The 14,700-nt window shown below is 39.6% G+C and overlaps 1 protein-coding gene across 1 annotated transcript in view; it reads right to left on the minus strand.

Annotated features, from left to right (window-relative positions):
* Positions 1 to 2,724: 2,724 nt before the first annotated feature.
* OSBP2 (oxysterol binding protein 2) overlaps positions 2,725 to 14,700 on the minus strand; it is a gene marked incomplete at its 5' end in the record, with an annotated part of 196,449 nt that continues 184,473 nt past the window's right edge. The window contains 5 exons of the mRNA XM_081283529.1: positions 2,725 to 4,883; positions 5,075 to 5,313; positions 13,956 to 14,140; positions 14,220 to 14,315; positions 14,391 to 14,494. Of these exons, the coding sequence (XP_081139655.1) occupies positions 4,741 to 4,883; positions 5,075 to 5,313; positions 13,956 to 14,140; positions 14,220 to 14,315; positions 14,391 to 14,494 (767 nt within the window). The 3' untranslated portion in view covers positions 2,725 to 4,740. The remainder of the gene's footprint in view (positions 4,884 to 5,074; positions 5,314 to 13,955; positions 14,141 to 14,219; positions 14,316 to 14,390; positions 14,495 to 14,700) is intronic.

Consider the following 14,700-nt stretch of genomic DNA (forward strand, 5'->3'; position numbering starts at 1 on the left):
CTTTTATGTTTTTCATCTCTTTATGTATTTGTATTATATTCTGGATTTTTTCGCATTAATGCTCTTTTCAGATGTATAATGTTATTTACCAAATTATTTTTAGTGATTTAAATTTTTTCTGAAGGTTTTAAAGAATTTATTTCATGCTGCCCTTCTTTTCCTAGAAATATATCAAACATGCTTATTTTCTATTCTATGTGTAATAATTTCATTGTATGGAGGAGGTTTATGTCTGATTCTTCCATCTATTATTCCTGGTGGCTCATGCTGTTGGGGGGTGGACTCATTTCCTTATGTATTTACAAATTTTATGCTGTGAGCTTCTCATTTTCCTTGTGGTTCCACATATGGAGTCTTACAGGCTTGTTTGCTTCTCTCAGGTGACTGGGGACACTTCCAACTTGGGATCATGTTATATTTTCTGCTGGAGGTTTTAGTGTACTATTCAGATGGTGTATCTTGGCTACAAAATTGAGGATCTACTCCTAATTACAAATTCTCTGGCAATTTTTTCTGCTCTGCTTAGGACAACCTTTATTTTAGATTTGCTGTTTTATTGAAGCCATTTGGGGATCCAACTTTATGGGGAATATTTCCTATTAGATGTCCTACTTTGGGAAATCTTTTGAGGCAGTGAAAACATTTAGGCTAACTGGGCCTGTAAGATAAAAATATTCCTTAACTCATGGTTGCATTTAATATTTTAAAAATTGAATCCAACATGTCTAGTTTTCTAAAAATGAATATATTCTAGGAACTAGTCCTTGAACTGGTTGATGTAGTGATTTATTTATTTTTAATTTTTTAAAATTCTAGATGGACACATATCTTTACTTATTTATTTTTATATGTGCTGAGGCTCTCGAACCCTGTGCCTCACACATTCTAGGCAAGTGCTCTACTACTGGGCCCCAACCCCAGCCTCATGATTTATAATGGAAAGCTTCCTGATATTGAAGCTTTGTGCATTTGTGCAGTAAACCCAATTCTTGCATGGGTTTACCAACTAGTCTTTTGAAGTGACTAGGTCCTAGTTGATACTATGTTATTTAGATTTATGAGAATTCTTTCTTGTATGAAATTGAACTTAATCTCGTGTGTGTGTGTGTGTGTGTGTGTGTATACATATATTTCTTAAGAATATACCCTATAGGGCTGGGGATGTGGCTCAAGCGGTAGCGCGCTCGCCTGGCATGCGTGCGGCCCGGGTTCGATCCTCAGCACCACATACCAACAAAGATGTTGTGTTCGCCGAAAACTAAAAAAAAATAAAATAAATATTAAAAAAATTCTCTCTCCTCTCTCTCTCTCTGTCTCAAAAAAAAAAAAAAAAAGAATATACCCTATATATTCTTAAGAAAGAATGAAGTGTGTATTTGTTTTAGCACTGTCTTTATTGGGTTCTTGTTGAAGTTATACATGCTGGCTAGCTTTATAAAAATAATGAATCTCTGCTGCTGTTGTTCTCTTTCTGGTGTCTTCTTCCCACCCCACCCCCATCCCCCCACCCCCCTCTTGTGCTAAGTCCCAGCTCTGAAAATGAGGGAACCTCAGGCCACCTCTTTCTCTTTACCAATGATTTTTTCATACTCTTACCACAGTCTATCAGGTATAGCAATTTGGTTTTAGAGTTTGGGGGAAATAGAAGTTTCCTGAGTCCCTAGGTTCAGTTCTTCCTCAGTTCCATCTCTAAGGCCTCCTCCCACTTGACACTGCAGCCACATTGCCCTCCCCAGGTAGTGCACCTGAGACTTTGCTCTAGTTGGCCTTTCTGGAGTGAAATTCATTAGTTTAACAACTATTTATTTAGTGCCTATTATGTATCAAGTACTGAGAAGACTAAGATGTATAAGACAGAACAAGATTCCCACTCTCACGAAGCTCATAGTCCACTATGACAATCAACAAACAGGTATAATACATGTTGTGCCAGATGGTAATCAGAATGCAATGGAGAAAAAGAAGGCCGTTTGTGGCTTTCTAGCTTGTTTGGGTATCTGCAGGTCAAGTTCTCATTGTCTCCTTCCCCATACCATGAATTCTTTAAATAAAATTAGAAAAAAATAGCCATCTTTTGTGCAATTACTTCTTGGTCAACATTTTAAACTATATTGATAGGATTTTAGTAGGGATTATCTTGAATTTATAGATGTGGGACCAACATGACTGAGTTTGCCTATCTGTGAATATGGCATTGGCATTTTCCCTCTAAACTCGGGTCTTTTCAATCATCTCCATAAAGATCTTTTACACGTTTTGTATCTTTTTATTGGATTTATCTGAGGTTCTTTATGGCTTATTGTGTAGAACTTTTCCTACTCAGTGGTGGTTGGTGTACAGGGAATCACAGAGTATAGGTCAGTATCGTCTCCTGTCGGTCACTCCCTGCTCCGAGCTTTGGATACTTAACTTTGCCTCAGTGGGCTTTGTCATTCTGGGCCTGAAGCCAGTCCCCTCTCCATCAGGACTCCTTCCAATGCACTTTGGTTTAGGTTCATCCTGGGGTTGTATAACCCCTAAACCCAGCCTATTCTAAGATAGCTGCCCTTCCAGCTCTTCTGCCAGACTCACCAAGGGCTGCTATCTCTCAGATGGGGAAGTAAGGAGCCAGGCAGAGCCAGCTTTGGGTCCATTCTGGATCATTAAGGCAGATGGTGAGAACCCTGACTGATTTCCTGTGGTGCCCTGCCCTTCCCCATCCTCTCACCTGGAAGCACCGGCAATGGAAGATGACCCACTGGACCAGACCACTAGCCGTTCACTCTGCTGGATCTTTTAGGAGCTAGAGATCTGAATTGCCTGGCAACAGGGGTAACAGAAGCATCCCAAGCCACAGTTGTCAAGCAACACAGAACTCACCAGGGCAGGCCTTCCCTCTTGAAGAACTGTGCTGTACTTGGCTTCACTCTAGACAGCTCCAGGAATTGAGAGACAGAAGGGTGCTGCTAGTGGCCCCAGGTGGCCAAAGTACTGCCTTTCTTGGAGGGACTGACCCATGGCTTTGTGGACAGGGCAGTTCCTGGCAGAGATGCAACCCCTCTCCCAGATTAGTGCTGAGTGGTGCCAACTCAGCTTCTGGGCAGCCTCTGGGCATAGGCCCTGCCCCCAACAGGCTCCCCACTCTCCCTCTAGACCTACCTCCTGCTGCTTGGTGTTCAGCAGAACAAAGCCCATGTTTCTCCCCCCATGCCACCTTGTGGGCTGTCATCTGCCATGTTCATAAGCCCCCTTTCATCTGGCCACAGACAGGGCAGTGGAAAACTCCAAAGCCAATTTTTTTTTCTTTTATTATTATTATCATCGATCAAAAGGTGCTTGCTTACAAAGTGTTGAGAAGAGGTACATCCACAGCTCTGAGGGGAGGCCCAAGAGGCTACCCCACCCTGCCTTGCCTCTGGAGTGGACATCATAAGGCATTTCACACGTTGGTGATTTCACTTCTGTTTTTTTTTTTTTGTTGTTGTTTTTTCTTTTTATAAAACCAAAACCAGTCCTGTAGTAGAAAGAAAAACCCCCGCAATGAATTTTCAGGACCAAACTGAAGTGGGGAGGATTGGAATGGGGGGTTCTGAGGTCTGGGACTGAAGTCACAGTGGTCCAGTGCCCTCAAGGTTGGCAGAAGCTGCTGGAAGGGATAGGAGGAGAGGGCAGGGCACAGCTGACAGGAAGCCAAACTCAGACAGGTATACCCTGTCTTCATCATTTTTCACTTTTATATACCATAGAAATTTAAGCAAAATAGCTATTATATATATATTTATATATCATATATATAAATTAGGCAAATAAAGAATCAGGGGGAGCAGAGATGGGGCACCCCCTGAGCCATCTGAGGAAGAGTGCCAGGTCTCTCATGCCCAGGTCACCAGCCCATGCTGAATGGGGGTCTGTTCATTATTGCTGATTTGGGACCTGGTTCTTGGGGGTGGGGAGCACCTATGGGCCCTGCCTTCTAGCTCTTCCTGGCCTCTTTGGTTGTAGGCACTTGCCCCAACATGGTCAAGGCTAGGCAAAGGGCTGCTGCCCTCAATCCACATGGGGGATACCCTCAATGGCCCCTCTCCCCCATTGTGGGTTGTTGCTCCAGAAAGAGACCCTTTGTGCTCTGCTGGGCCTAGACAGGCCCCTTTCTGCTTGGTCTTTGGGCCCTGGGCTCCTAGGGGGTGGGCATCAGATATAAATATTGTATTTAGCTACAAAATTCTCCCAACTCAAAGAGGTCTGGCTTCCGGATGTCTTTAAAAAGGGAATTCTTGCCTGGACAATTTTGTGGCAAGAAAGCACACTTGGAAAGCTGTCTGCTAAATGCTGTACTAAAAATATTTACTAAACATCATGGCTGGAAAGAAATGTAGATCATTTTTTTTTCTTTTCTAAAAAAGTCAAAAGAGGTTCCCTAGGAAGGGCCAGTACCTCCCTGGGTTGGAGGCTGGTGACCTGGGCAGCCATGGCCCCAGCCAGCTGGCCTGAGTTGTGATAACTGGGGACTGGGGTGCCCATAGGGTCCAAGTCCATGGTGAAGGGGCAAGGGTGACTGGGTGCACCTAGGGGCTGGAGAGAACCCCGGTCAGCCCTTCCTCCTTCTAAGGTGAGAGTCCCCCAAAAGTTTTTTTTTTTTTAAGAGGGAAAAAGGGGAAGAAGTGCATGGGTGGGTGGGGATATATTCAGTACTAAATTGAATGCATTAAAAAAAAGTGGACCCAGCTGTGCAGGCGCCTATATTTGCTGCAAGGGTGGCGCTCAGAAGATGTTGGGGCACATGTGCCAGTCTTGCCTCTCCTTGGCCTCCCAGTAGCCACCCTTGTATATGCAGGCAGTTTCCCCGGTCAGTGGGTCCAGCCTCTTCTCGAACCACAGCGGCACGTACCCGTCTGACTCCTTCTCTGCTGGGCAGACACAGTGGGCCGGTTGGTAGGTGACCTGCTCTCCAGAACCCACCCCGTCCCTGCAGGATCCCCATCCTAAGCACCCCTTTCGCCCTCTGCACACTCCTCCTTCCTTTTTCCCAGGCATCCCCTTGCACCCTCCACCTGCCTCCCCCCCGGGGGGGGGCACCCTCTCAGCCCAGCCTCACCTTCCTCTATTGTGCAGCCTTGCCCATGGCCAGACATACAGGACTCCATTCGCCTGCGCCGCGACAAGCGTTGCTTCTCTTCCAGCCGTTGCTTCTCAGTGTTGGCCTCGTCCCAGCGCCCCTTCTCCATCAGCCGCTGGTCGGGCCGAAGGCGGCTATCCGTGGGCGCTATGCCCTCCTCCAGCTCGTTTAGGGTTAGGGCCAGCTCCGAGAAGTAGTACATGTTTTCTGCGTTTTCCCTGCGGCGGCGTGAGCGGGACCGTGCGCTGTCCCCAGGCCACCTCCATCGCTGGTCCCAAGCCGCCCCCCAGCCCCTCCCGACCCTCCTGGCCCCTCACCTCCTGGCCTGGGCCGACGTTTCCCTGCCCCTTTGTTACTTCTGATGAACCTGCCGGACAAAACCCACCAGCTGCATCTAACTCGCCCTTTGCTGCCCGCACTTTGCCTGTGCTCCACCAACCCGCAGCTGCTTTGCTACTTTAGACTTAACTGAGATCAGCATAAAACCGTTACCTAATATCTTCGTTGGTACTGCATTAACATCTGCAGCATAACAACCTTTCTTTTTGCATGTGATGTTGGTTATATGTGCCTTCTATTTTGAATATCCGAGTCAGAGGTTAGTCAGTTTATTGTTTGAAGATCAAACTTTGTTGCTCTCCAGCACCACAAAAACAAACCCAACAAAAACTTTTTTGCTCCTATTTTAGGGTTTGTTGGCCTCTATTTTGCTGTTATATTCCTTCAACTTTCCTGGGGTTAATTCTGCTATTGTTGTTTTTAACTTCTTGAGATGGATGCTTAGCTCATTTATTTTTCAGCATTTCTTCTTTTTTAATACAATGTGCTACACATTTCATTCCAATTGCTGCCTTAACTGAATCCTACCACTTTTTATTTATTTATTTTTGGTACTGGGGATTGAACCCAGGGGCACTCAACCACTAAGCCACACATCCCCAGCACCCTCCCCCCTTTATTTTATTTAGAGACAGGATCTTACTGAGTTGCTTAAGGTCTGCTAAGTTGCTGAGGCTGGCTTTGGACTCAGGATCCTCCTACCTCAGCCTTCAAAGCCACTGGGATTACAGGACTGTGCCACCATGCCCAGCTGAATACTACCACTTTTGATGTTATTATCATTCAGTTTTCATTTAAGATTTCTATTATATATTTTTGGACCTATGGATAGATTGGAAATCCCTAGCCTTACTCATATTGGGGGATCCAATCCAAAGCCTTACTAGGCAGGCACTCCACCACTGAAATACCTTCCCCATCCCTATTTAAAATTTTATTTTGAGTTAGGACCTTGGTAAATTGCCTGGGCTGGACTGGAACTTAAGATCCCTCTGCCTCAGCCTCCCAAGTAGCTGGGATTATAGTGTGTGCCAGCAAATTTCTTAAATTTATAAACACATGGGGACTTTTCTAGTTGTTTTTTCTTGCATAATTGCTTTGGAGTCAGATGATATACTTGGTATAATTTTTGTCCTTTGAAATTTTCCTATGGCACAGTATATGGTCAATTTTTTTTATACATTTATTTATTTATTTATTTTTATGTGGTGCTGAGGATGGAACCTAGGGCCTCACACGTGCTAGATGAGCACTCTATTGCTGAGCCACAACCTCAGCCCAATATGGTAAATTTTTGCAAATGTTTCGATGCATTTGTTGGGTGCAGTATTCTATAACTGGTAGGTTCTGTTGTTCAAATATATCCTCCTGAGGTTTTTTCCTATTCCTAAGAGACTGATATTAAAATTTCCCATTTTGATTGCATATCAGTATTTCTCTCTTTATATTTGTACCAGCCAGCTTATGCTATATATATTTTGAGGTTGTGTTTGGTAGAAGATATTTGGATTTAATACTCATCTTCCTGGTGAACCGAGCTTCATCATTATGAACTATCTCTTTTATCTCTAGTATTTGTTGTAAAGTTTGTTTTGTGATGTGAATATAGCTAAGCAGCTTTTGTTTGGTATTTCTTTTTTTTCCTTTTTTTTTTTTTTAAGTGATGCTGGGGATGGAACCCAGGGCAAGTGTTCCACCCCTGAGCTATAACATCCCCAGCTGTCATTAGTATTTATGTGGACATATCTTTTTTCATCCTGTCAAACCAATCTTTCTTTAGTTTCCAATTTAGATGCTTTTCTTGCAGACCACATATAATTGGATTTTTTTGATTTCCAAATCTTACACCTATAATGGGAATATTTAATGTAATTACAGGTTGAATATTCCTTATCTAAAACACTTAGGACTAGAAGTATTTTGGACTTTTTTGGAATTTGGAATATTTGCATGTACATAATAAAATATCTTTGGGATGAGACCCAGTATAAACACAAAATTTATATTTGTTCCGCACTGTACACACAGCCTAATTTTATTTATTTTTTATTTTTTAAAATATTTATTTTTTAGCTGTAGATGGACACAACACAATGCCTTTATTTTTATGTGGTGCTGAGGATCAAACCCGGGTCCTGCCTGTGCTAGGCGAGTGCTCTACTGCTGAGCCACAATCCCAGCCCCAGCCTAATTTTATGTAGCATTTTGAGTGTAACTATATTTCTGTGACCTGTCATATGAAATCAGGTGTGAAATTTTCTACTTTTGATGACTTATTAGTGCTCAAAAACTTTTGGAATTTGGAGCATTTTGGATTTCAGACTTGGATTAGCTACTAACTTGTGTTGATATGTTGTGTTTAAATCTACTATCTTGTTTTCTCTTTTTGTTGTTTTTGGGACCTCAGGCACACAGGTTTGGATTAGTCATAATCCTTAGTACATGATACTCTCTTTTAGCTCTTGCATGGTCTGCTTTTTATTAATCTAATGTTGCCACCATAAACAAAAGGTAGGATCCTGACAAAAACCTACATCTAACCATATGGAAAACTCACCAATCCATTCCCTTTTCAGATAGCCATCAGCAAGACTCCTGGGTTCATCAGTCCCCTCCTTTCCTTTTAATAGAATTTTATTGTATCTTTAAGTATTTTTAAGTATTTCTCTGTGTACACACACACACACACACACACACACACACATATATATATATTATGACATATAATATTTTGGATTTTTATTTACTTAATATTATAAGAGTTATCTATATTGTTGCATGGTGCTGTGCTTCCTTTGTTTTAACTACTGCATAATATTCTTTCCTGTGAATATGTCACAGTTTTTCATTCAATAAATTCCTGGGTTGTTTCTAAGTTTTCTTGCTATTGGATTAGTCTTGTGTGTGTGTGTGTGTGTGTGTGTGTTTCCTGTTGTACATTAACAGGAATTTCTCTTGGGTTTATACCTAGAAGTGGGGTTGCTGGGTTATTACCCTTCCTGATTTTTCATCTTTTTTTTTTTTTTTTGGTACTGGGGATTGAACGGAGGGGCATTTCAGGTTTGTGTCACTGTACCCAGTGTGATAATTCACCTTCAGGAGGTAAGGCCAAATGGTTTTCCAAAGTGGTTGCACCAATTTATACTCCTATTAGCAATGCATAAGAAATATTGTGGGTCCACATTTCTTCAACCATTGATAGACTTTTAAAATTTTTACTAATCAAATAAATTTAAAACAGGGGCTGGGTTGTGGCTCAGAGGTAGAGTGCTCGCGTGAGGCACTGGGTTCCATCCTCAGCACCACATAAAGTAAAATAAAGACATTGAGTCCACTATAACTAAAAAATAAATTTTAAAAAATATAAAACAGATCTCATTGTGGTGGTTTTGATTTGCATTTCCCCAGTTAGCAATGATGTTGATTGTGGTTTTCATATAATGACTGGTCATATATGTTTCTTCTATGAAATTCTTGTTCATGACTCTTGCACATTTTGCCATTGGGTTGTTTTTGTTCGACTTGTTGATTAGAAATCTTTTATTTAAAAATTGTTAATTATAAAATTTTCTGTATTTTTGATACTAATCCTTTGTCAGGTGTAGGTATTGTGGCTACCTTCTTCAAATTTATGTTTTGTCTTTTTGCTTTCCTTTTTATTTCTTCTTCTTTTTTTTTTTTTTTTTTTTTTTTTTTTTTTTTTTTTTTAGTATTGGGATTAAACCCAGGGCCTCACATATGCTTGACAAGTGTTCTACCACTGAGCTGCATCCTCAGCCCTTTTTTTAAAAGAAATTATTTTGAGACAAGATCTTGATAAGTTGCTCAGACTGGCCTAGAACTTGGAATCCTCTTGCCTAAGCCTCCTGAGTAACTGGGAATATAGGTGTGCACTATGCCTGACACTTCACTTTTAAAAAATTGTCTTTTAATGAGTAAAATGCTTCTTAATAAACAAAAATGTTTTATATAGTTGAATGTACCAATGCTTTATTTGTATCTTGTTTAAGATATGTTTTCTTAAGTTCTAAAAGATATTAATCTTTTTTTTTTACTTAGAGTATTAACTTATTGTTTAGAAATAAGTCAAACTTAATACTTAACCATAAGGTCATTGTCTAGAGTTGATTTTTGTTATAATGTAAGGGAGGGAATCAGTTAATCTTTTTCCAAATATATAACTGTTTTGTCTCACATCCATGTGTGAACAGCCCCATCTTTCCACATGATCTGATATGCCACCTTTTTCATATATCAAAGATACACATGTATCCATGGAGTTGTTCTAGGCTCATCATTTCACTCCACTGTAATTTCAAAGTAGGTCTTGATATCTACTATGGTTAAGTACTCGTTGGTCTTCTTCAGAAATGTCTTTGCCCTTTTATTCCTCAATATAAATTTAAAAACCCAGTTCAATGGAGATCCTTATTGGGATTTTATCTACTGATTCTTTAAATCATGACATCTTTATAATACTGAGTCTTTCTATCTATGAATGTTGTATTTTTCTCCATTTATTTAGTTCTCCCTTTGATATTTCTTAGTAAAGTTTTACAATTTTCTCTAGAGGTCTTGAATGTAAGATTTAGTACAAGGTCCTTAATATTCTCTTATATAATTGGTGCCTTAAAGTGCATTTTCTAGTTGTTTGCTCTTAGTATGTAGAACTGAAACTGATTTTTACATATTAATCTTATATCTGGGCACATCTATTGAGATGTTAATATGACTAATTTGTGGATCTTCTAATATAAAATCATTCTTGCATATTCTGGATAAATTCAATATGATGGTAGATTGTTACTTTTTGTACACTGTTGAATTTTCTAATATCTTGTTTTGGAATTTTGCTTATGTAAGTGAAATAGGGTAGAAATTTTATTTTCCTAATTACTGTCTTTATCTGGTTTGGTATGAAAGTTATTCTGGGCTAAGAGTATAGAGACTATTTTCTCTCCTATGATCTGGAAGACTTTATTTAAAACTGGGTTAACATATTTCTTCTTTCCTTTTTTTATTTTTGGTACTGGGGATTATATACCCAGTCCTTATTTTTTTTACATTGAAATAAGGTCTCACTAAGTTGCTTAGTATCTTGCTAAATTGCTGAGGGTGACCTTGAACTTGTGACCTCCTGCCTCAGCCTCCCAAGCTGCTGGGGTTATAGGCATGTGACACCATACCCCACTGGTATTTCTTGAAAATTTTGATAGACTTTACCTGTAAAATTATCTGGGTCTGTGTTTTCCTTATAGTAATTAAAAATTACTTCTTTGTTTTCTTTAATTATTATAGGGTCATTGATGCTTTTTGTTTCTTCTGGAGTCAATTCTTGTAAGTTATATTTTTATAAGACTACATCCTAATACTATCTTTATACTTTATACGTCATGAAACCTTTTTCATTAATAATATTAATTTCCATCTTGATTAGTCTTAGCAGTAGGTTTCTCTATTGTTGTTTATTTCCTCAAAGAATCAACTTTTCACTTTATCAAGCTTCTTTATGTTTCCTTTTTCTATTTTATTGATTTCTTCTTTTGGGGGGTATATGTGTTGAACTTTACTTACCACAGAAACTCAGAAATTAAAAAGCTACAAATTTAGAAACTGTTTAAGGCAATATATTAGTTTTGAAGTATTACCTTTGTAATACTTCAGTATATATCCAGTTTTGAAATCTTGGCTGTCTTCAGTTCTAGATATTTAAAGTTGCTATTCTAATTTTCTATTTTAATCATGGGCTATTTAGCAACTTAAAATTGTTTCTAAATATGTGAGGATTTCATCATTGTGTTTGTAATGTCTAATTGACTTATGATAGATTGTAGTTTGTCAAGGCTTTCTTTAGGGTTTAGTACATGATTGTTTTTTGTATATAGTTCCATATATCCTTAAAAAAAGTATATTCTCTGATTGCTGCATCTATAAGCCTGTGAATGATCCCGTTGTTTTGATCCCCTTCATATTCTTCCTTTTTTAAATTTTAACTTGACCTATCAACAGGTGAGAAGGGTATATTGGAATCTCCCAATCTCCCACTATGGTGATGGATTTATCAATTTCTCTTGGGTATCATGATGCAAATTTTTGAGGCTGCTTTTTATATGCATAATGTTTGAAACTTGGAATTTCTTAATAAATTTACCCCCTTTTCCTTCCCTAATAATGTTTTCACCTTCAAGTCTATTTTAGTTGATGTTAATATAGCTATTATAACTTTTTTAGATTGATTTTCACAACATCTCTTTTACTTTTGTCCTTTGCATATTTTTGTCTTATAAGGAGTATATTTCTCATTTTTTTAAAAATCCTATCAATATTTTGTTTTTTAACTGGTTTCATCTATTTATATTTATTATGAGCATTGAAATGCTTGAATATTTCTACTATGTTAATTTGCTGTTTTTGTTTGTAATATCTTTCATTATTTTTCTTCTTCTAATTAAAAAACCTATATGCATCTTCCTTTTAATAATAACTTAGCATTTCTTCATATTCCTGGTGTCTTTCCCTTTCTTCCCACATATTACTGTTACCTAGACTTTTAGTTCTTCATTATTATGGGAATATTTTCTCTTTTCCTTTGGTCTTTGTAATTGTTTTATAAAATCTGTTTACTTCATGTGTCTAGCACAACATCTTTTGAAATTTTTCCCTCCCCATTTTAAGATATTATGTCTAGGGGGCTGGGAATGTGCTTAGTGGTAGAGTGTTGTCTAACCTGTATAAGTAGCATGCTGGAGGCCCTGGGTTTAATCTTCAGTTTATGTGTGCCAAACTTTCTGCTTTCTGTATGCGTGCTTGAGGTTTTTTTTTTTTTAATCATATCTTCATATTGTATCTTAGTTGGATAGAACAATCTACATTCTAATTTCATTTTCTTCATAACTTTGAAAATATTACTCCAGTTTTGGCTGTTACTAAATCTGATGTTAATCTGAGTCTTCAGCCTTGACTGAAATCTTTTGGAAGGTATTAGAATTTTTTCTTTGATGTTCTCAGTTTTGACCCTGTGGTCTAACATTTTTATTTATTTCTCATCTTTGCCATTCTGTAGACCCTTTCAATTCAAGGTCTTTCATTTCTTTCATTCGGAGAACTTTTTTTTTTGGTGCTGAGGAATTCTCTTCCATTTACCACATCCTTAGCCCTCGGAAAGTTATTGTTATTCTCTTTAGCCATTCTTCCTCCTCTCCATTTTTTTCTTCCTTTCTTCTGAGTTCCCAGCTAAATGTATTATTTTAGTGGCTACCCTAGGAATTACAGTATCCGTACTTCCAATAGTCTTGACCTACCTCCTGGGTAGCATAGGGCCTTAAAGCAGTTACCTCCATTTATTTCTCTTCTGACTTAATGGAGGTAACAGTAAATAAATGGAGGTAACAGTCTAAAATTTAAAACCCCATGAGACATTATTATTTTTTGTTTATTCACTGTTCATTTAGATCCACATTTTTACTCTTCATTCATTTATACATCTTGGCTCTTTCACCTGGGATTAGTTACCTTCTTCGAAAAGTATATCCTTTAATGTAGATCTGGTGGCCAAGTGAATGTTTGTTTTCCATAAAAGATCTTTATTTCAACTTTATTCTTTAAAGATGGTTTGCCCCGGCAATGTGTCTCTTAGCACATGGAAGATATTACTTGGCTGTTTTCAAGTCCTCAATTTTGTTGATGAAAAGGTGTCTGTCAGGATGATGTTCCTCAGCTCGTAATTGCTTTAAAAAATCTAATATTGCCTAATATTCTCTGATATAGTTCCATCAGTCTCACTGTATAGTCTTAGGTATAGAAAATCCTCTGCTATTTGCTCTTCAGAAGTGGTCTCTGTTCCCTTCTAGGACTCTGACTAGAAGTGTTCTGGACACTGCTCTCAAACTTGCATGTGAATGCCCTGGGGACCTTATTGAATTGCAGATTCCCATTCTGTCTGGGGCAGATTATGTACACTAACAAATCTCCAGGGTATGCCAACAAACCAACTCTGGGGACTTCACTAGGGTCACCCATAGGCCTTCTTCTCTAGCTTCTTAGGTTCTCTAGATGTCTCTTTATGTTACAATGTGAGCATTCACCTATATTCAGGTGATGGATTCATTCTGTTAAAACTTTCCATGAAGTTCTCAACTTTGGTTATTTTCTTTTGTAGAATTTCTATTTTGTTCTCTTCAGAATCTGAAATTACACTTATAATTTTCTGTTTCCTGCAAGTTTTTTTCAAGTTCATTTTTATTTCTCAGTCATGGAAGGATTATGTCCAGTCACCTTGTCTCTGCATAGTATCTCTTCTCTCCAGATAGTTTTACATTCATTTTCTCTGGCTTCCATACTGGGATGTCAGGTGCATGATATTGTTCTTTGCCCACATGTCAACTGATCCCTCCCAACCTTGTGTTTCTTGCTGGGTGGGGGAAGGAGAGTCATCTTCCTGTTTACTGCTCACTAGCCTCCTTTCTATTTCTCCCTCAGTCCCTGTCCCATATCCTGAAGAGGGCCCCTAACCCTTACTCACGGCAGTGGGTACTTCTTCCACAGCAGTTTGGCTGGCAGAGTCTGATATACTGTCTTCTGCTTCCCATCAGAGCTGGAGCTGCTGGAACTACTGTGCACAATCTTGGAGCATTCCATCTGCTCATCCCATGAGCCAGACAGCACATAGTGGGCCTTGCCCTGGCTGTCACTCACCACTCCGGTCACCTGTGGATATTGGTGGGACTCATATAAGCACACATCCTAGTATGGGTCTCCTGGGGTGCTGGAAGGTGGTCCTATTTACCTTTCGGGGTGCCTCTTTGGAGAAGTAGCTGTAGGGAACAAACTTCAGCTGGCACCGATCATTGGTCTTATGGTTCACAATCTCGATATCCCCTGACTGATGAGAGAAGGTAGTGGTCAGCGTCTAATCCCCAGGCCATATGCTCCCCTCCCAAGTGTTCCCAGCTCTGACCTGGTCAATCCAGAGCTTGCCCACGATGATGTTGTGCACAGTTGAGGTGCTTTTCCTCCACACATAGTGATTCCCACTGGCCTGGAATTCCAAGTGGATGGCACCTGGAGGCCAGGTACACGTCAGAGATCATGGCCCTGGCATGTGGGGTCTACCACAGGCCCAGGGTCTCGAGAATCAGAAGATATTCGTATGGGCTGAAAGTTGAGGAGTGGGACAGGCCAGGAGGCATGTGGGTGGCAGTGGGGGGAATACCTACAGGGAGGTCTCCCGTGAGAGAGCCCTAAGTTGGTTTTTAGGGTCAGTAGTG

The sequence above is a fragment of the Spermophilus citellus genome (assembly GCF_964194105.1).
Source record: "Spermophilus citellus genome assembly, chromosome: 3".
Classification (NCBI taxonomy): Eukaryota; Metazoa; Chordata; class Mammalia; order Rodentia; family Sciuridae; genus Spermophilus; species Spermophilus citellus.